This window comes from Harpegnathos saltator, unplaced genomic scaffold, assembly GCF_003227715.2.
Source record: "Harpegnathos saltator strain DR-91 unplaced genomic scaffold, Hsal_v8.6 scaffold176, whole genome shotgun sequence".
In the NCBI taxonomy this organism is placed as follows: Eukaryota; Metazoa; Arthropoda; class Insecta; order Hymenoptera; family Formicidae; genus Harpegnathos; species Harpegnathos saltator.
This window is the reverse complement of record NW_020229957.1, coordinates 1,136,034-1,155,010: the sequence shown is the minus strand read 5'-3', so window position 1 is coordinate 1,155,010 and position 18,977 is coordinate 1,136,034. Positions and strand designations below refer to the sequence as shown.

Below are 18,977 nucleotides of genomic sequence, written 5' to 3'. Positions count from 1 at the left end.
AACTCGACCTCCCACTCCACCCCCTGGGGGTGGGGGTTGGGGGCAACTTTGAAATCTTAAATGGAAACCCCCATTTTTTATTGCAGATACGGATTTTACGCCACAAAATACGTAAATTTTGTCCGAAACTTTTTTTTTTATTCGTGAAAATGCGCTGTAATCGCAAAAAATTATATTTTCCGCAGTTCTTCAGAAATGATCATTGGATTGAGAAATAAAAAATACCTGTTCAATATTTTTAAAGAACATAATAAAAGTTATTCCCCCCATCCTCTCGAGGTAGGGTGGGTGGTAACGTTCAAATCTCAAATGGGAACCCGAATCGAAGAGGGAACTGCTCGACGCATTGCACTGCCTTTTATAATAAGCCGTAGTTTTCGCCATACACTCACAGTGGCGCGTCGAGCAGCCATTCAGATCATTTTTCTTGAAACTTCAATGCTGAAGAGTTATTTGGGATGGTACATTAAAATGGGACACCCTGTATATTTGTTCAGATTCATTGTCGTCAACTGACTTGTTTCCAAGCGCGTGATTCGTAGCCCACTGAGTAGAAAACAAACGAATATTGCTAAAAGGTAATCGCAGATGTTTGTCGCCTGTTCGCTACGGTCTCATCTCGCCGACAATGTCAAAACACTCGCACGCATCGTACACACATGTACAAAATGATTTGCTCTTATATATATTTTAATTAGTTTAATATGCTAAAATGTTTATAATAATTTAAATTATTGATAAAAATAGAATTAAAAATATCATGAAATTTTTAATTGCGTCTTTTTCAAAATTTGTATGATTTTGCTACTAATCAAATTTTTAAACAAAAGTTAGAGGCAGAAGATAAGCTCTGATCAAGTTTCCAAATATTATTTTTAAACATATTCGCATGTTTTCCGCTTACGGGTGTTGTAAAATTTCAAAACAGATTTTTTTCTTTATATATTCTTTATATAAACGCGCTCCACCCTAATATACATACATATATACATATGTATATATGTATAAGTAGAACAGCTGTAAGTAGAAATTTGTTCTAATTCACTTTTTCAAGATAGCGTTCGTCCTAGGACATCACTTCTACATCACGAGGGAAGTGGATAGATGAGGGTAACCAAAAATTAAATATTCTTTAATTAAGAATTAAATATTCATTATTAAAAATTAAATGTTCGTCAATCAAAAATTAAATATTCATCAATCAAAAATTACATGTTCATCAGTACTACCCCCAGCACATTCCTTTTAGAATTTTCTGGAATGGGTTCAAAAGTTTTAAGAGATGATAAATTCTTCTGTTTCGGTAATCAGGCCGTGTTTTACCGCGCTTGCTATTGTATCTTTCCAACTATACAGCCCCAGACAAAAAATAATTTATTGTCTATGACAAATATACCATCAGGCCCATCAGACTACTAACTATTAGAACTACTAAACTATCAAGCTAAACGGCTGCGATAGGTAATCAGCGCCATGCAATCAGTGCTGGCTCGTATTACACGACCCGAGGAATTGAAAATGTCATGGGTGGGCAATTTTGTACATATGGGAATCGAGTATAATTCAAGAGCCTCCAGACATTTGTAGCGAGAAATTAATACGGCGTTCGAAAACCACTATAGTAACTGGCGCGATTGTAAATTATATGGAAGATGAAAATGCCAAATTTTTTGAAGCAGTTGTAAAATTAAATTCAAAATTAATTGATTGTCCTGCTGTTTTGCAGTTATATAAAATTAACTATTAAAAATAACATTCAGCATAATGGAAAACTCCAAATAACTTTCAAAAGTATTTAGTTCAGTAGAGTCAAAAATGATAAAAGATAAGATGAATATCTGACTCTTATCCGTAAATTCGTATTTTTTACGAATTTCAACAAGGAAAAACGCAAAAGTATGCGAATCGATTTGTTCCTTTCTCGGTAAAAGTGTTGTATCACGATGTATGGGTATTTTAGTTTAAGCGGTGCCCTAGCTATAATAACGCGACGTGTTACCTTAACCGTCAGTGTATTACGATTCGCCGAGTAGGAAAGGTATAGCTTTCGCGAGTAAGTACATATATTCTTCCGTTACATTTACGCTAAGTATAGTAGTGATAATCACATATATTTTCCTAATTTGCTGAACATAAAATCAGTTTATGTTCAATATATTTTATATACATACATATATTTAATTATCAAATTTCATTTATTTATTATTTTTAAAATATTAATTTTAATATTGTTATATCAAATTTTATCATGTAAGCTTCATTTATTTATTAATATTATAATCGACATCTACATAATAAATCAGTAAAATGTTGTTTTACTTTGTAAAATTTTAAAGCAATTTTTATTGTCCATCTTCGTGATATATTACAATAATTTATAAATATATTATATTCAGGGAATTTTCCGAAGTATACATATATATATGTAGTATGTAAAATATATGATATTTTCCATATCAATATTGCTCAGTATTCCAACAATAATTTATATGTTATTATATTGAAAATTTCTTTGTATTTAATCAATCGTGCATCACACCGTTTTTCGAAACCTAACTGTTATTATTGCTCCGGAGAAGGGGTATTGTGTTTACTTTTTTTTCTATGTAACAAGATCGTAAGCAGATCGTAATATCGCAAGTTGTATTTGTTCTGAGTACAAAAGTAAACAAGTATTAGAAGTGGAAATAACAAATACGGGGAATATATCTATTTGGGTAAGAAATATTTAACTCATATCTGTTATTACTTTATATTACTATTCTTCTATTGGGGCATCAACAGTAAGTCACAATATTGAGTAATAATGGTCTAATACTAAAACTTAATGTTAACCAATATTTCGTTTCGTTAACAAATAACTTGTCCATACAGGTACATGTATATCTTTGCGAAATATTTAGATGGAACCTCTGATACTATTATTATTAAGTCATATTTCAATGTGCACCGCCTCACTGCTACCTTTTGTTACCGATAGTGATCAATATGTAAACATGTTAGGACTTGCCTTACCGCCTGATGATCAATTTGCTAGTATAGCGGAACGACGTTGCAAGAATGTATCACTTGACGATCGTTTACCGGTTAATAAATTACGGCCAACTAAATATAACATATCTTTTGAAATAAATAAGCAAAATACTATAGTCTACGGTAAAGCTAAAATTATGATCACTGTTGAAAATCCAACTACAATAATAAGCTTGCATGCTTATAAAATGCGTATTGTGAGTGCTTCGATAAACCTAAAGAAAGTGAATACTTACTCATTCGAAACGTACAATTTGTTTGGCTACCGTTATTGCAAACGATCGCAGATTTTGGATTTACTGTTTAATAAAATGATACCTACCGGAGTTTGTAGGTTAACAATCAATTTCAACGTTCCTATTTCTACTGAGAAAGGTATAGTTAAATACGAGTACAAGAATGCAGGAACAAACCTTGACAGAAAATGGTAAGATGTTGAATAAATCATTAAATATACCGTTAATTACTATTTCAGAAAAAATATCCCTTTCTATTGAACTCATTTGGATAAAATATTCTACTTGTTATATTGGTTTATATAATTATCATAAGGAAAAATTAACAGTAAAACTGATTTGTTCACTTTCTTCTAAATGATAAAATATTTGTCGAAGTCCCTAGTTTGGTATATAAATGAAATATAAATAACTATAACTCATAAGTATTTGTATAATTTCCATTTGTATAGCGATCTTTTTTGCGACATACATCGGCATATACTCATATACCGGATGTTTCAGACCACCCGGGTCACCCGATGTTTTCATTAACGCGACATTTTAGAGAAAAATATTTCAGATAAAAGTTGTAGGGCTTCAAAAGATCTATTTACTGACGCTATGAATTTGACCTTGGGATAACTATGAAAAGTCCAGTCAATATTAACATAAAAATCTTAAGTGGGTATCCCAATTTTTTATTACATTATCTTTTTCTAGCAATTAATTTGAACAACTTTTGTCTGAAATAATTTTTTATTTACCTAATATTTTTTGAGATATTTAAGGAAAACTTGAAAACTTTTTCAATATTTAATTCACGATATCTCGCTAACTATTTGTCAGAAGAAAAAGTGGTACTAGACTTTTTTGCTCTATTTAGTCTCAAGAATATATTTTTACAATAGTGCCCTGACTTTTATTAACTTGCTGATTTTTGGTAATTTCAAAATCATCAAATTAACCAAAAAAACCAAAAAACCAAAGGGTGATATTGGAACGATATATTCCTGAGACCAAATAGAGCAAAAAAGTCTAGTACCACTTTTTCTTCTGACAAATAGTTAGCGAGATATCGTGAGTTAAATATTGAAAAAGGTATCAAGTTTTCCTTAAATATCTCAAAAAATATCAGGTAAATAAAAAATGTTTCAGACGAAAGTTATTCAAATTAATTGGTAGAAAAAGATGATGTAATAAAAAATTGGAGTATCCATTTAAGATTTTTATGTTGATCTTGACTGGACTTTTCAAGGTTATCCCAAAGTTAAATTCATAGCGTCAGTAAATAGATCCTTTGAAGCCCTACAACTTCTGTCTGAAATATTTTTCTCTAAAATGTCACGTTAACGAAAAAATCGGGTGATCCGAGTGGTCTGAAATGCCCGGTATAAATCAAATTTTATACAGTTTCGGATGGTCATATGGAAACAATATTCATATTGAATTAAATACAATTCAATACGAATTTTCATATAGATTATGTAAAAACATATAAAGTATACGTGGCAACGCTGAAAAATTTCACAATAATATGTTCTTACAATAGGTTAATTACCATGCAATTTAACGAGGCACGGAAAGTGTTTCCATGTTGGGACGAGCCCGGAATAAAGGCAACGTTCGACATATCTGTCAAGCATCCTAAGGATTTTTCACCTTTTTCAAATATGCAAATTATCACACATAATTGTTCTACAATTACATGCTGGACATATTTTGAAGAGACGCCTTTGATATCCCCATCCAACGTTTTGATTGCTCTGCTTGAAAACAACGTTAGACTTAAATTTAATAATATATCTAAGACTGACTTTATGTGGTACATGTCAGAAACGGAGATGATGCAAGATACATTGAGAACAGTCGCATTAGTGTATTTGCGCTCCGAGTCCTTTACGGGTTTATCCCGTAATCTATTGATGAAGAGGGATCACATATCATTTGCAAGTAACACAATAATCTCAGTGGGATGTTTTGGCCTTATAATATACAGGTACATGATATATATAATTCAAGTGCTGTAGTATATACAGTCTGTAAAGTAAGAGCGTGTACGGGTTAATGTGTAGAAAAATTTATTTTTAATCATTTTTAAGTACATGGATTTGTTGTACTCCATGAGAAGAAAAATACTATATCATTAATAATGAGTCCAGTCACCACCGGCATTGATAATTGCTAGCGATGTGCGAATCAAGAATTTTTATGTCGAATTGAATCGAATCGAATCTCATTTTTTAAATTCGAATTCGAATCGAATCTATGAAATTTCATTCGAATTCGAATCAAATCGAATCGAACCATTAAAAAATTTAACATGAATATTAAATGTGCAAATAACGATGGAAGATTTTAATATGAAAGGGCATATTAATATTGTAATATTATCTTAAAACAAAATATATATTTAAATATTTATAGTAATTTATACTTAAGTTATTAATTATAAGTTAGGTTAATTACGGTAATTAAATATTATTAATTAATAATTAGTTAAAAATAAGTTAAGGGTTCAAATATACAGGCCCAGATGGCCCGTTTTATAACTGATACATACAAACGCTAATATATTTGATTCGTATTCAAATCTTCGCGATTCGAGATTTTCGAATTATTCGGATTCGAATCATAGGGATTCGGATTCGAATCGAATCAAATTACATTAGATTCGATTCAATTCGATTCGAATTCGAATAGTTCGCACATCTCTAATAATTGCTTGGCATCTCCGAGGCATACTTTCCACTAAGTTGACTGCGTATTCGTTCGGTAAAGACCTCCAAATGAGTCGAATTTGTCGTGTCAGCTGCTTCAAAGTGCATACTCTTTTTCCTCGAAGCTTGTGCTTGAGATATGCCCACACATTTTCAATGGGATTTGCATCTGGCGACTGCGATGGCCAATCAAGTGTGACGATGCCAGACTGCTCTTTCCACTCGGTGCAAAGCTTGCTCCGGTGTTTTGGGTCGTTGTCTTCTTATAAGATCCAGTCCTCGTTTTTTTTATGAAGCATCGTTCAGCAGTCGGCACCAAACACTTCTCATAAATTTTAAACATTAAGGCCGGGTTCCGCTTAAACAAATTCACAATTTTTTTTTCCATATTCGGCGTCACTTTGCCTATCGAACCACGTTCTGGCAAGTCATTGACATTTTTTATCTTCTTATATTGCTGAACCCACTTAGCGACGAACGATTTTGACTTTCCCATGTATTTAGCAGCCACTGCATATGACATTTTTGGTCCTTTGGAGTGGGAACAAAGGAACACAGTCTCGTAGCACGATGTATATGCGACACTCATGGCGGTTAACATGTTTCTCAGGTTAGAGTTCGACGCCAACTGAATCTTTTGTGACAAAGCATTCACGACAAATATTTCATCTATCGGCTCACAAAAAAATTAGGGCGATATTTGAAGCCAACTGCCATTTATGCCGTACACGCTCTTACTTTACAGACTGTACCATTGAAACTTAAAAAAAAGTCTGTGTACTATCAATCTGGCGATATTCACGATGGCGATGCATCATAGCTGAATAAAGAAAAAGAACTCATTCCGATTAATGTAGAATACTGATAAAAATATATAAATTATATGAATATATGAAAATTCCTTCGCAATAGACTGCGGATCTAATAAGTATAACTGTATAAGTACAACTGTAATATTATACCAATCTTTTATTCTCCGATTTAATTGTGTAAGTTCGCTAAAACATATAAAACACATGATTGTTGTATTGCGGAATATAAGACGATAAAATTGATGTCGTGTTATTATTATACTGCATTTATTGGGGTTTGTTGTATTTGAAACTTTAAATTAGTTGTATCTAATTTCTACAGAAACAATAAAACATTAAAATTGTATATAATAATATTGTCATCAAATGATCGTATCAATTCACAATTTACAGTGAAAAAGATGTTCTATATAATGAAAATTACGATTTCCCTGGCCGCAAGAATGATATAAGCCAGCTGATTTCACATCGAATGACACGTGAGCACTTTGTAGGACTGGTTACCGGGACTTGGTGGACCGATCTGTGGTTAGGCGAATCACTTTCGAAGCTTTACAGTCATTACATCGTAAGCAAAGTTATCATGTATCTGTCAACATTATTGGTGTACGAATTAGTTATGTATTTAAAGACATATGATTGGTATCACAAGAGTTTATAAATTATCCTAAACGCTTTTCAATAATATATATATTTCATTAAATATAACTAGTATGTAACGTAAGTATGTAACGTAACGTAAGAAATATCTCATAACATGATAAATAGTTTGATTTCGTGTATATGACGGATTTTAAGTGTTACTTTTAAACATCATATTATTGTAATTACTATTATTAACATCATATATAATTATAATTATATATTAAGAAAAATATAATTTATATTTCTGTTATATAATATTTTCCTGAAACCTCTTAACTATAATGTAAGACCTTTTCGTAACTAATACAACGATCCTGTCATATTTTAATTTTAATTTTAATAACATACTACATTTATATTATATAATTGCAATTTTATATGAATGGGAAAGTAATTCTAATATTGTAAGAATATATTGTTACCATAGCGCCTTGACTTTTGTTAACTTACTGATTTTTGGAAGTTTCAAAATCATCAAATTAACAAAAATCAGGGCGCTATTGTAACAATATATTCTTAAGACTAAATAAAGCAAGAAAGTCTAGTACCACTTTTTCTTCCGACAAATAATTAGCGAGATATCGTAAGTTAAATATTGAAAAAGTTATCAAGTTTTCCTCAAATATCTCAAAAAATATTAGACAAATAAAAAAATGTTTTAGACAAAAATTGTTCAAATTAACTACTAAAAAAACAGTGTAATAAGAAATAAGGGTTCCCATTTAAAAAACGCAAGTGGACCTTCAAATGACCTTGAAAATAGAGCTCGAGGTCAAAGTCAGGGTCATCATAAGATAGCTTATTTAAATCCCTACAACTTTTATTCAGATCCTTTTCCTTCGAACTTCAATACTGAAGAGTTATTTGGAGTGAGACATTAAAATGGGACACCTTGTATATGCAGTACTATGTAATTCATATCTTTGTAATTCGTTTGCGATTTACTTGTTATATTATATATTACGTATAATATATAATATAGCACATTATATATTATCTTGTTATATTACCATAATATATCGTTATATATTTGCTAGAATATGACATTTGTCGTACTTCATTAACATAATGTTAATTTGTGCATTTGTCTATATTTCATGTTTGTTTAATAGTAATTATTTACAGGTTTCCAACAGTTTAGAATTAATAGAACTTTATGAGATCCAAATCCTTCAACAAACTCTTCACTATGAAACTAACTTTAGAATGGAAGTCCTTTCCGAATACAATGTACAGGCTACGGATGAAATTGATGCTGTTCTTTGTTCTCGTTGGTATTATAATAAAGGTGAATGTTTGACTGAATTTTTAAAAAAACATATTCATATATTTCGCACGGAAATAGTATATAGATAATACGACTAAGTCCTTATTATATTTAAACTAGATTTAAATTATATAGACTTTTTAGGCTACATTGTAATGTTTTTTCGTAGGATTCGCTCTTTTACGCATGATAGAGCATATGATCACGCGGGATAAATTTCAACTAGCTGTCAAAGAATATTTAAATACATTGTAAGTAATACATCGTAATATAATCATATGTTTCATTATCATTTCATATTATTTCAAGAAAGAAACTGTGTAATATATGTAGGACAGAAATGATACTTTTCGATATTTATCGTTACGTCTTCATTAATTAAAATTAATATTATTTATTACACTAAATTTTTCGGTATATTTAAGCATTTATGTTAAAAGGCTCGAATGAATACGTAGTTAATTAAAAATGTGTTCAGTACTTATATTGCAGAATTTACACATTACTAACGATAGAACGTGCATATGTAAACGCGAAGGCACACATACATATAACTATATTGAATTTCTTTTTTATAGACAATTTCGTTCAGCCACTCCTAATGATTTCTGGGCCATTTTACAAAGTGTGCTTGAAAAAAAACAAAAGAAAAAGTTTAGAATAAAGGAAATTATGGACACATGGTTAAGTAAAAAATACTATCCTGTTGTGCAAGTTCTTCGTGATCGTGATCGTAAACAGAATATAGTGACATATAATATTACTGGAATTCTGAATATGAAAAACTCCACTTGGAAAGTTCCATTAACATTTACATATCTTTCATTCTCTATTGGTCATTTTGTCGCCGACCATATTTTGATAACCAATTCTTCCACTGGAATTATTGGACTGGGTAGGAATGCTGATGTTATTATATTTAATTCTCAAAGTGGTAAGTGTACCTGATAAATTCGCCCATAGTAACGCTGTCACTTTAGAGCAGAGCTGAAGACGATCTGCACATTTCGGGTGGAATTCAAGAGGTGGCACCCACCGTCACCTTGCCACTGTTCCGCGCTCAGCGGCCGAGACGACGATCGCGGTGCGTTCAGATCCGTCGCTATATAAGAAATCAGCTAGAGCGCACCCTCGCGTCATATTATCATTAAAATTTTTTCCTCGTTTAATAATCATTTTAAAATATATATATTTATGTGATATATATAAAACACTTAAACACACACATATATTTTAAATTGATTATTAAATGAGGACCAAATTTTAATAATAATATGACACGAGGGTGCGCTCCAGCTGATTTTTTACACAGCGATGGACCTGAACGCACTCGTCGCCTCGGTCACTGAGCGCGGAGCACCGGCAAGAAGATGATGTCTCCCGGGGGGGGGGGAGGGTTACCTCTTGAATTTCGCTCGAAATGTGCAGATCGTCTCCAGCTCTCCTTTAGAGTGTAAAACAGCTCTGGGTTATTGCATTTTGTTTTAAGCTTGCAAGGTAGCATGTTTCGGCAAACACAAATACAAATTCCTAACAGCAACAATGATTATTTAATTTACAGCAGGGTATTATCGCGTTAATTATGATGAAAATACTTGGATACGAATTGCAAATTTCTTGAACTATGATGCATATGATAAGATGCATGTCCTCAATCGTGCGCAATTGATTAATGACGTGTATTATCAAGTGACACAAGGCAACATGTCACCGTTCACGTTTTGGGAAATCGCAAGACATCTGCGTAGCTCGACAAGTTATACAGCCTGGTATCCGATGTTTAATATTCTATCGTTCATGTCGCACATTTGGAATAGCCCGAAAGCGAGATATATGAAGGTAAGTGATATTGAATTTTATCAAACAAGTTAATTAGGGGACGCGTAGTCCACTCTGGGTACGAAAAAGCATTATAGTATTCAAGATGGACTATTCCAAAAAAGTATTAGGAAGTAAAATATTTTTTATAATAAATATATGTATGCATGTATGTTCAAATATACAGAGTGAAGGGAAAAATAGGACAATCTGAATAACTTTGAAAACATGCAAGATAAAAAAAATAGTTAAATATGAACATAAAGTCAATCTTCTCAAAAATCCATGACCTTGACATATGTTATTAAGGACATGCTCCTGAGTGGTATGCAAAAAGTTGCAGCCGCCGCTCATTGTTCATTGAAAAGTTATTGACGAAAGAAGTTGAATGGAATATATGTAATGTATGTAATTTTTGAACGTGTACATATTTAACTATTATAAAATTTTATTCGTGATCGGATAATACATCTTGAACATACATGAAATCTCGAATATACATTAAGAAATGTTAAACAGTACATATTATATAAGCGGGCGAGAGGCTTCGTCTCTCCCACGCACTCCTTCTCCAAGAATCCTAACCTAATCTAACTTATTGGATCTTTATATACTGTTGAGCGTTGAAAAGATCAAAATCTTTAAAATTCACGCTCAACAATATATAAAGATACAATAATTTAGGTTAAATTAGACTTTTCTTGGGAAGGGGTACGAGGGAGAGACGCAGCCTTTGCCCCGCTTATAATGGGTGGGGGGTTATAAGTTTACAACCCGAAGTATGAAGGTAGATTGGGTTAAGACAAACATAAAAGTCCCATACCGTTTTGCGAAATTCGCTATAATTATCGAGTTATTAATGACAGAAATCTGAAGAGTGGGAGCGCGCCGGCATAGATGATTGGAGAAGCGTTGCGCTGCTTAGGCCGCAGCGCGGCCCAGTTGATCCAGCAAATGTTGCCGGTGCGCGGCGAGGGGAAAGACAATGCGCTGCTATTCGTTGTTTTATCTCGCAGGACCTACGTCTCGCCTCATGCCACCAACAGTTGCTAGGTCGAGTGGGCCGCACTGTGGCCTGAGTAGTTGCAACGCTTCTCCAATCATCTATGTCGGCGCGCTCCCATTCTATATATTTTTGTCATTAAGAACTCGATAATTATTGCGAATCTCGCAAAACGGTATGGGACTTTTATGTTTATCTTAACCTAATCTACCTTCACATTTCGGGTTGTAAACTTATAACCCCCCACCTTGTATGTACTACAGGTTGCATGAAAAGTTCGCGGAGCGGCATCTATAAGTAAACGGTAGAATTATAAATTGTAATCGGTTATATAGAATCACTCTTCACATGAACCTAGGTTAGGTTTCATTCCTATCTGTCAATTCTTTTTGTGTCAAGCCAATTGAAGTTGACGTGTCAGTATATTTGTTTGCAATCAAAAATTTGAAACAGCGTGCAGTGATTGAGTTCTCTGTTAAAAAAGATTTAAAGGCAATGAAAATTCATTCCGAGATGGTAAATATCAGGTGTAGTAAAAAGAAATCCATTATTTTTACATGAAATTGAAGGCTTTAATTACCATAGTTAGAATGATCCGATTTAGGTCAAATATGCGCCGTTTTGTTCGATAACTTGTTGCCATTTTGAAGGTAATTTCATTATGCCTCTCTCATAGAAGCCCTCGTCCCTATTGGCAAAAAATTGAGACAGTCGATTTTCACAAGCCTCTCTTGAAGCGAATTTTTCACCAGCAAAATTGTTCGCCATGGACAGGAACAGATGGTAATCATTTGGTGCCAGGTCCGGACTATAAGGTGGATGCATAAGAACCTCCCAACCAAGCTCCCAGAGCTTCTGGCGAGTCACTATCGATGTGTGTCGCCTGGCGTTGTCCTGATGGAACACAATTCCTCTCCTATTGGCCAAAGCTGGCCGCTTCTGGGCGATTGCTTCCTTCAGACAGTCCAATTATTGACAGTACAGTTCCGAGTTAAGAGTTTTGCCGTAAGGGAGCAGTTCATAGTAGATAATTCCCTGCCAATCCCACCAAACACACAGGAAAACCTTCCTGGTCGTCAATCCTGGCTTGGCCACCGTTTCCGCCGGCTCACCGCGATTCGACCACGACCGTTTTCGCTTGACGTTGTCGTAAGTGATCCACTTTTCATCACCAGTGACCAACCGCTTCAGAAATGGGTCGAGTTTATTGCGATTCAGCAGCGATTCGTAGATGGAAATTCGGTCCATGAGGTTTTTTTTCGTTAACTCGTGTGGCACCCATACATCGAGCTTCTTTTTGTATCCAGCCTTATTCAAATGGTTCCAAACGGTTTTTTGTGCAATCTTTAGCTCTTGGGCAATCGAAACAGTGCTTACATGACAGACGGACTCGACAATGTCCATGATTTTATCGATATTTTCGACAATTGGCCTTCCAGTGCGTGGTGCATCTTTGACATCGAAATTACCGGAACGGAATCGACGAAACCAAAATTGCGCGTGATTGGCTGTTACAGTATCAGGACCATAAACACTATTCACATTTTCAGCCGCCTGGCTTGCGTTTTCGCCTTTATCGAAGAAAAACTGTAAAATATAGCGTATTTTCTCTTTGGTAGTGTCCATCTTTGACGCGCGCTCAAACAAAACTGAGTCAACTAATCACAAAACTGTCAAAAAAGTTTTTTTAGTACGAAATCTCATCTTTCTAACGCCATCTAGTGGAACCCGATCGGACTTGTATAACGCGAGATACAGATAACTAAAGCCATCTATTGGAAAAATAATGGATTTCTTTTTACTACACCTGATATGTTAGGGGAATCTGCTCCTTCAAAAACAATGGTTTGTAAATGGGCACTTGAGTTTCAACGTTGTCGTACAAGCATTGAAGATGATTCACGCAGTGGACGTCTAAAAAGCGCATCAACACCAGAAATCATTGAGCAAATACATGTTATTGTTTCTGAAGATCCAAGTGTGACTACGCGTGAAATTGCTCATACCATAGGCATTTCAGATGAACGGATACGGCATATTTTGCATAAAGAATTACAAATGAAAAAGATGTTTGGAAAAATGGTGCCGCATAGGTTAACAATTCAACAAAAACTCGCTCGAAAGCAAATTTCTCAGCGTCATTTGGATCGTTTTAAGAAGAATAAAACCGATTTTGTGCGTCGTTTTATAACTATAGATGAGACTTGGATCTATCACCATGATCCTAAATTGAAACAGGAACGTTTACAGTGAACTGAAGCTGGATGTTCAGCTCCAAAACAAACAAAGCATGAAAGATCGGCAAAAAAGGTTTTAGCATCAGTTTTTTGGGATGCTAAAAGGATATTGTTAATTGACTATCTGGAAAAAGGTAAAACAATTTACTCTGAATATTATTGTAACCTTTTGGATCAATTGGACGCAAAAATTCGTGAGAAAAGATTTGATTTGCAGCACAAACAAATCATTTTTCACCAAGACAACGCACCTGCTCACACAAGTGTTTTGTCAATGTCTAAATTCAATGAATTGAAGTACAAATTACTTGATCATCCACCGTATTCGCCAGATTTGGCACCCAGCGACTTCTATCTGTTCCGAAACCTGAAACAATTCCTCCGTGGAAAGCATTTTTTGTCGAATGAAGAAGCTATAGCAGCCGTAGAGGCATATTTCGCAGACCTTCCAGAAACACACTTCCGCGATGGAATAAAATTATTAGAGAGCCATTGGATCAAGTATATTGAAGTTAATGGAGACTATATTGAAGAATAAAATCATTTTTAGAATTTGGTATTCTTTATTTCAGTTTCGCTCCGCGAACTTTTCACGCAACCTGTATGTCCCAAAGTAACCTCCTGCAAGCTTTAGGTGTTAAATGTACCCTGTGTCAAAAAATTATGCTTCATTAATGAAACTTCTCTTATTAATAACTATTTAATAAACAGTGACCGCCGACTGAAACTTTTTCTAAGTTGCTCAGGTTTATGTCCTTGACATATATGAAGTTCAAGATCATCGCCAAGGTGTCCTTTAATATGCATAATTACCGAAATTTCTTTTGTTCATAACTTTTTAATGAACAATGAGCGATAGCTGCAACTTATTGCATAATACTGAGGTCCATGTCCTTAACAACATATGTCAAAGTCATGGATTTTGAGGAGGTTGACCTTATGTGCATCCTAGTGAGAAATAATTCGTCAATCGATGTCGAAACGATGTCGAATCGACGTCGAAATTATCAAATCGATCGACGAATCATTCCTCACTGGGAAATTTACCTTTGTAAATTTTTTAATATATAGCTTACGATATCTCGATAAGTATTTGTCGGAAGAAAAAGTAATACTAGAGTAAATAATACTTACTCTATTTGGTTTCAAGAATATGCTGTTACAATAGTGATTTAAATTTTGTTAACCCGACTTTTAGAAATATTCAATCTCAAAATATATTAGGCAAATAAAAAAAACGTTTCAAACAAAGTTGTCAATATTAATTAGTAGAAAAGAATGGTATAATAAAAAATAGGGGATTCTATTAAAATATTTTAAAGTTACTTTCCCATAACCATGGTGATGTTCTTCAACTGTTATCTAATAATAGTAGTATTAAGTCATAGTAGTAATACTAGTAGTACTAACAATAGTAAACATAATAGTAATAATAGTAAATAATAGTGCGCCATTTAAATCCCTAGAACTTCTGTATTTAACATTTTCTCTGTCTTGCATATTTTTATATTATGCATGTATTTCATCATACATACGTAGTTATAAACATCAGTTCCCTATAAACAACGCAACACCTTTGACATATATTAGATACAGATACGTGAAATATTGGAAGAGTTACTTCAAAATTTAGGATACGAAGAAAACAGTTATGAGGACAATATGTATAAAACACTGAGATTATTAGCAACAAGATGGGCTTGTAAGTTAGGGGATACGAAATGTCAATTAACTGCCAGGACGAAATTGCTTGGTCATCTGTTAAATCCTGAAGATAACAAGTAAATCTTTACACAATACTAATCTTCATAAATATGTTTCTTTGTTATCTGCGCTAAGTATTTGATCGGTCATATAATCGAAACCTTTGCTAATAGTTGATATTTCTCGTACGCCGTAGAATTGCACCATGGTGGAAGAATTGGGCATATTGTGCCGGCATGATGACGGCGAACGAAACTGTATTGGATATACTGCTTCAAAGATACATAAACACCACAGATATAGATATATTGAAATACGTATATTGCTCGGAGGATGCACAAATTAACATAAAATATATGACATTAATGTCAGTTAGATTTGAAAATGTTAAATTTAAATATGAACTTTATCGTGTTCTTATAAAGAAACATGTAGCAAAATATGATGTTCTGAAATACATCATAGAAAATTATTTTGAAATACACTGGTGATTGTTTCTGTCATAAGTCTTTAGGACTAATCGCAAAAGAGTGTAGTGTGTCTACTAACTATTAATTTAATCATTCCTAATTTACAGGTGGAGAAACGTTCCTTTAAATTTGTTAAATTTAAATCTATTGGGCGATATGATAATGAATGTATATACCATTGAACATATCAATATGGTGTGTATTTTCTACCTTCTTCGTATAGCGTTTAATATTTTTTAATAAATTTCCATTTCGTTTTCAAACACACAATATTCAGGGTGGGGGGTTATAAGTTTACAACCCGAAGTGTGAAGGAAGATTGGGTTAAGACAAACATAAAAGTCCCATACCGTTTTGCGAGATTCGCAATAATTATCGAGTTATTAATGACAGAAATCTGAGGAGTGGGAGCGCGCCGGCATAGATGATTGGAGAAGCGTTACAGCTGCTTAGGCCGCAGCACGGCCCAGTCGATCCAGAAACTTTTGCCGGTGCGCGGCGAGGGGAAAGACAATGCGTCGCTATTCGTTGTTTTATCTCACCGGACCTACGTCTCGCCGCACGCCGCCAATAGTTGTTGGGTCGAGTGGGCCGCGCTGTGGCCTGAGTAGCTGCAACGCTTCTTCAATCATCTATATCGGTGCGCTCCCATTCCTCAGATTTCTGTCATTAATAACTCGATAATTATTGCAAATCTCGCAAAACGGTATGGGACTTTTATGTTTGTCTTAACCTAATCTACCTTCACACTTCGGGTTGTAAACTTATAACCCCCCACCCTGTATATAATGATTTATTTTTCGTCAAAGTTGGAAATTATGGATATAAATATTGACTGAACATAAATATAATTGACCTGTTTCAGATTGCGGATTTTGCACATATTCATTGGGACAAATTAAAAATAAATATGTATGATATATTTGCAATAATGCAGAGTCAAAAGGAAAGAATTCGCGAAATACAACTTGAGATTTCGAAATTTTAAATAAAAGAAGAAACATATAGTTTCTCAACCAGGGAGTTTACAAGATGTGATAGAATTCGAATAATAATTCAAATAACTAATAAGTGGGCGAAGTGAAGGCTGCAAATACATAATAAAGACATCTGTATTTAAAGTTGTGATGATATTTTTTTCATTATTACATTTTTATTACATTTTATTATTTTATTATTCTTATATTTCTCTACTTATATATTTGTATACACGTATTATGTACTACAATGTATTTAATTTATGCATCTATAGTTATAAAATTATCTGTATAATATACATATATTTACAATTTAATCAATACTTTCTATTTATATAGGCATATACAGGATGTCTCGTAACAATGGTTACAGAACTCGTGGAGCGGATTAAGATAAATGTAAAAGTCCCATACCGTTTTGCGACATTCACGAAACTATCGAGTAGAGATGTACGAATCAAGAATTTTTATGTCGAATCGAATCGAATCGAATCTCATTTTTTAAATTCGAATTCGAATTGAATTGAATCTATGAAATTTCATTCGAATCTAAATCGAATCGAATGTAATCGAATCGAATCATTAAAAAATATAACATCACTATTAAACATTCAAATAATGATGGAAGATTTTAATATGAAAGGGAATACTGATATTGTAATATCATTTTAAAATAAAATATATATTTAAATATTTAAAGTAATTTATAATTAAGTTACTAATTATAAGTTAAGTTAATTACAAGTTACGGGTTCAAACATACAGGCCCAGATGGCCTATTTTGTAACTGATGCGCGTAAATACTAATATATTTGATTTGTATTCGAATTTTCGCGTTTCGTGATTTTCGAATTATTCGAATTCGAAAATCATAGGGATTCGAATTCGAATCGAATCGAATTACATTAGATTTGATTCAATTCGATGGGAATTCGAATAGTTCGCATCTCTATTATCGAGTTATTACATTAGATTTGATTCAATTCGATGGAAATTCGATAGTTCGCATCTCTATTATCGAGTTATTAATTACATAAATCTGATGAGTGAACACATACCGAGATGGATGACTGGAGAAGCGTCGTAGCCGTTCGGCTCACAGTTCGGCCCAGTCGATCAAGCAAGTGTTGCCGGTTCATGGTGAGGAGAAAGACAACGCGCCGCTATTCGTGTTCTATCTCGCGGCTTCTACGTCTCGCCTCGCTCTGTCAACAGTTGTTGGTTCGACGGAGCCGTGCTATAGCCCGAACGGCTTCTCTAATCATTCCCGTCGACGCGCGCTCACTCGTCAAATTTTTATCATTAATAACTCAATAATTATTGCAAAACGGTATGGAACTTATATATATTTGTCTCAATCTGTGCTATGTCTCCACGAATTCTTCGTAATGAGTTATGAAACAGCCTGTAAAACTTTGAACTAATATAATATAACTGTCTTATAAAATTTTATTAACATATTACACTTATCCCGAGAAAAAAAATTATATATGACTATACATAATATCTCCTTGCACTAGAGGAATAGTCGATTGTGACCGGTCAGTTTCCTTACGATATTACAGTTATGGTTACAGATTTTCTGCGTGCGATGGCCTTAAGAGGCAATCGCTTCTTAATCATTTTCGATAAGCTTGTGTCTTATCAATCGTCAAATCATTAATCAAATCATTAACTTGGGCTGGGAAATTTTTTCGCACGCGACATACTTTCCTGACTTGATGCCGTAAAATCATTACTTATTCAGGTCAATGTAGCATTCCTTAGCAGAACAACGCTTTCGAGATGGCAGAAATACGAAAATGTCTTTATAATTTTATTGCTCCTAAACGGACATCTTTCTTGGGTGAAGGAATCCGGCAGTTATCCGAAAGATGGTAGAAGGTTATAGAAAATGAGGGAAAATAGTTTTCAGATTGATTTGTGGTCACTGTATTGCATGATAAACAAATAAATGTTAAAAAAGGGAAAGTTAAAAAAGGAAAAGAAGTCTATAATCTTTACATACACTTAATACATTTCTTTCCACACTTTTAAAAAGTTTTAGACATTTTTCATGTTTAGGCTACTACGATA

The 18,977-nt window shown here is 33.6% G+C and overlaps 2 protein-coding genes across 6 annotated transcripts in view; one reads left to right on the top strand and one right to left on the bottom strand.

Moving 5' to 3' along the window:
- Lmpt (four and a half LIM domains protein limpet) overlaps positions 1 to 18,977 on the bottom strand; it is a 527,685-nt gene that overhangs the window by 292,972 nt on the left and 215,736 nt on the right. The window lies entirely within an intron of this gene.
- LOC105184038 (glutamyl aminopeptidase) lies at positions 1,860 to 17,028 on the top strand. 3 transcript variants are annotated; one of them, XM_011142564.2, is made up of 13 exons: positions 1,860 to 2,053; positions 2,615 to 2,717; positions 2,875 to 3,460; positions 4,801 to 5,247; positions 7,174 to 7,348; positions 8,551 to 8,713; positions 8,862 to 8,943; positions 9,271 to 9,626; positions 10,254 to 10,531; positions 15,341 to 15,531; positions 15,651 to 15,941; positions 16,032 to 16,119; positions 16,790 to 17,028. In XM_011142564.2, exons 3-13 carry the CDS (start codon positions 2,904 to 2,906, stop codon positions 16,910 to 16,912), a joined length of 2,751 nt encoding a protein of 916 aa, XP_011140866.1. In that variant the 5' UTR covers positions 1,860 to 2,053; positions 2,615 to 2,717; positions 2,875 to 2,903; the 3' UTR covers positions 16,913 to 17,028. The 3 variants fall into 3 exon arrangements, with proteins under 3 accessions (XP_011140866.1, XP_011140867.1, XP_019697407.1); XM_011142565.2 differs by lacking the exon at positions 2,615 to 2,717; XM_019841848.1 differs by lacking the exon at positions 1,860 to 2,053 and having other exon boundaries at positions 2,509 to 2,717.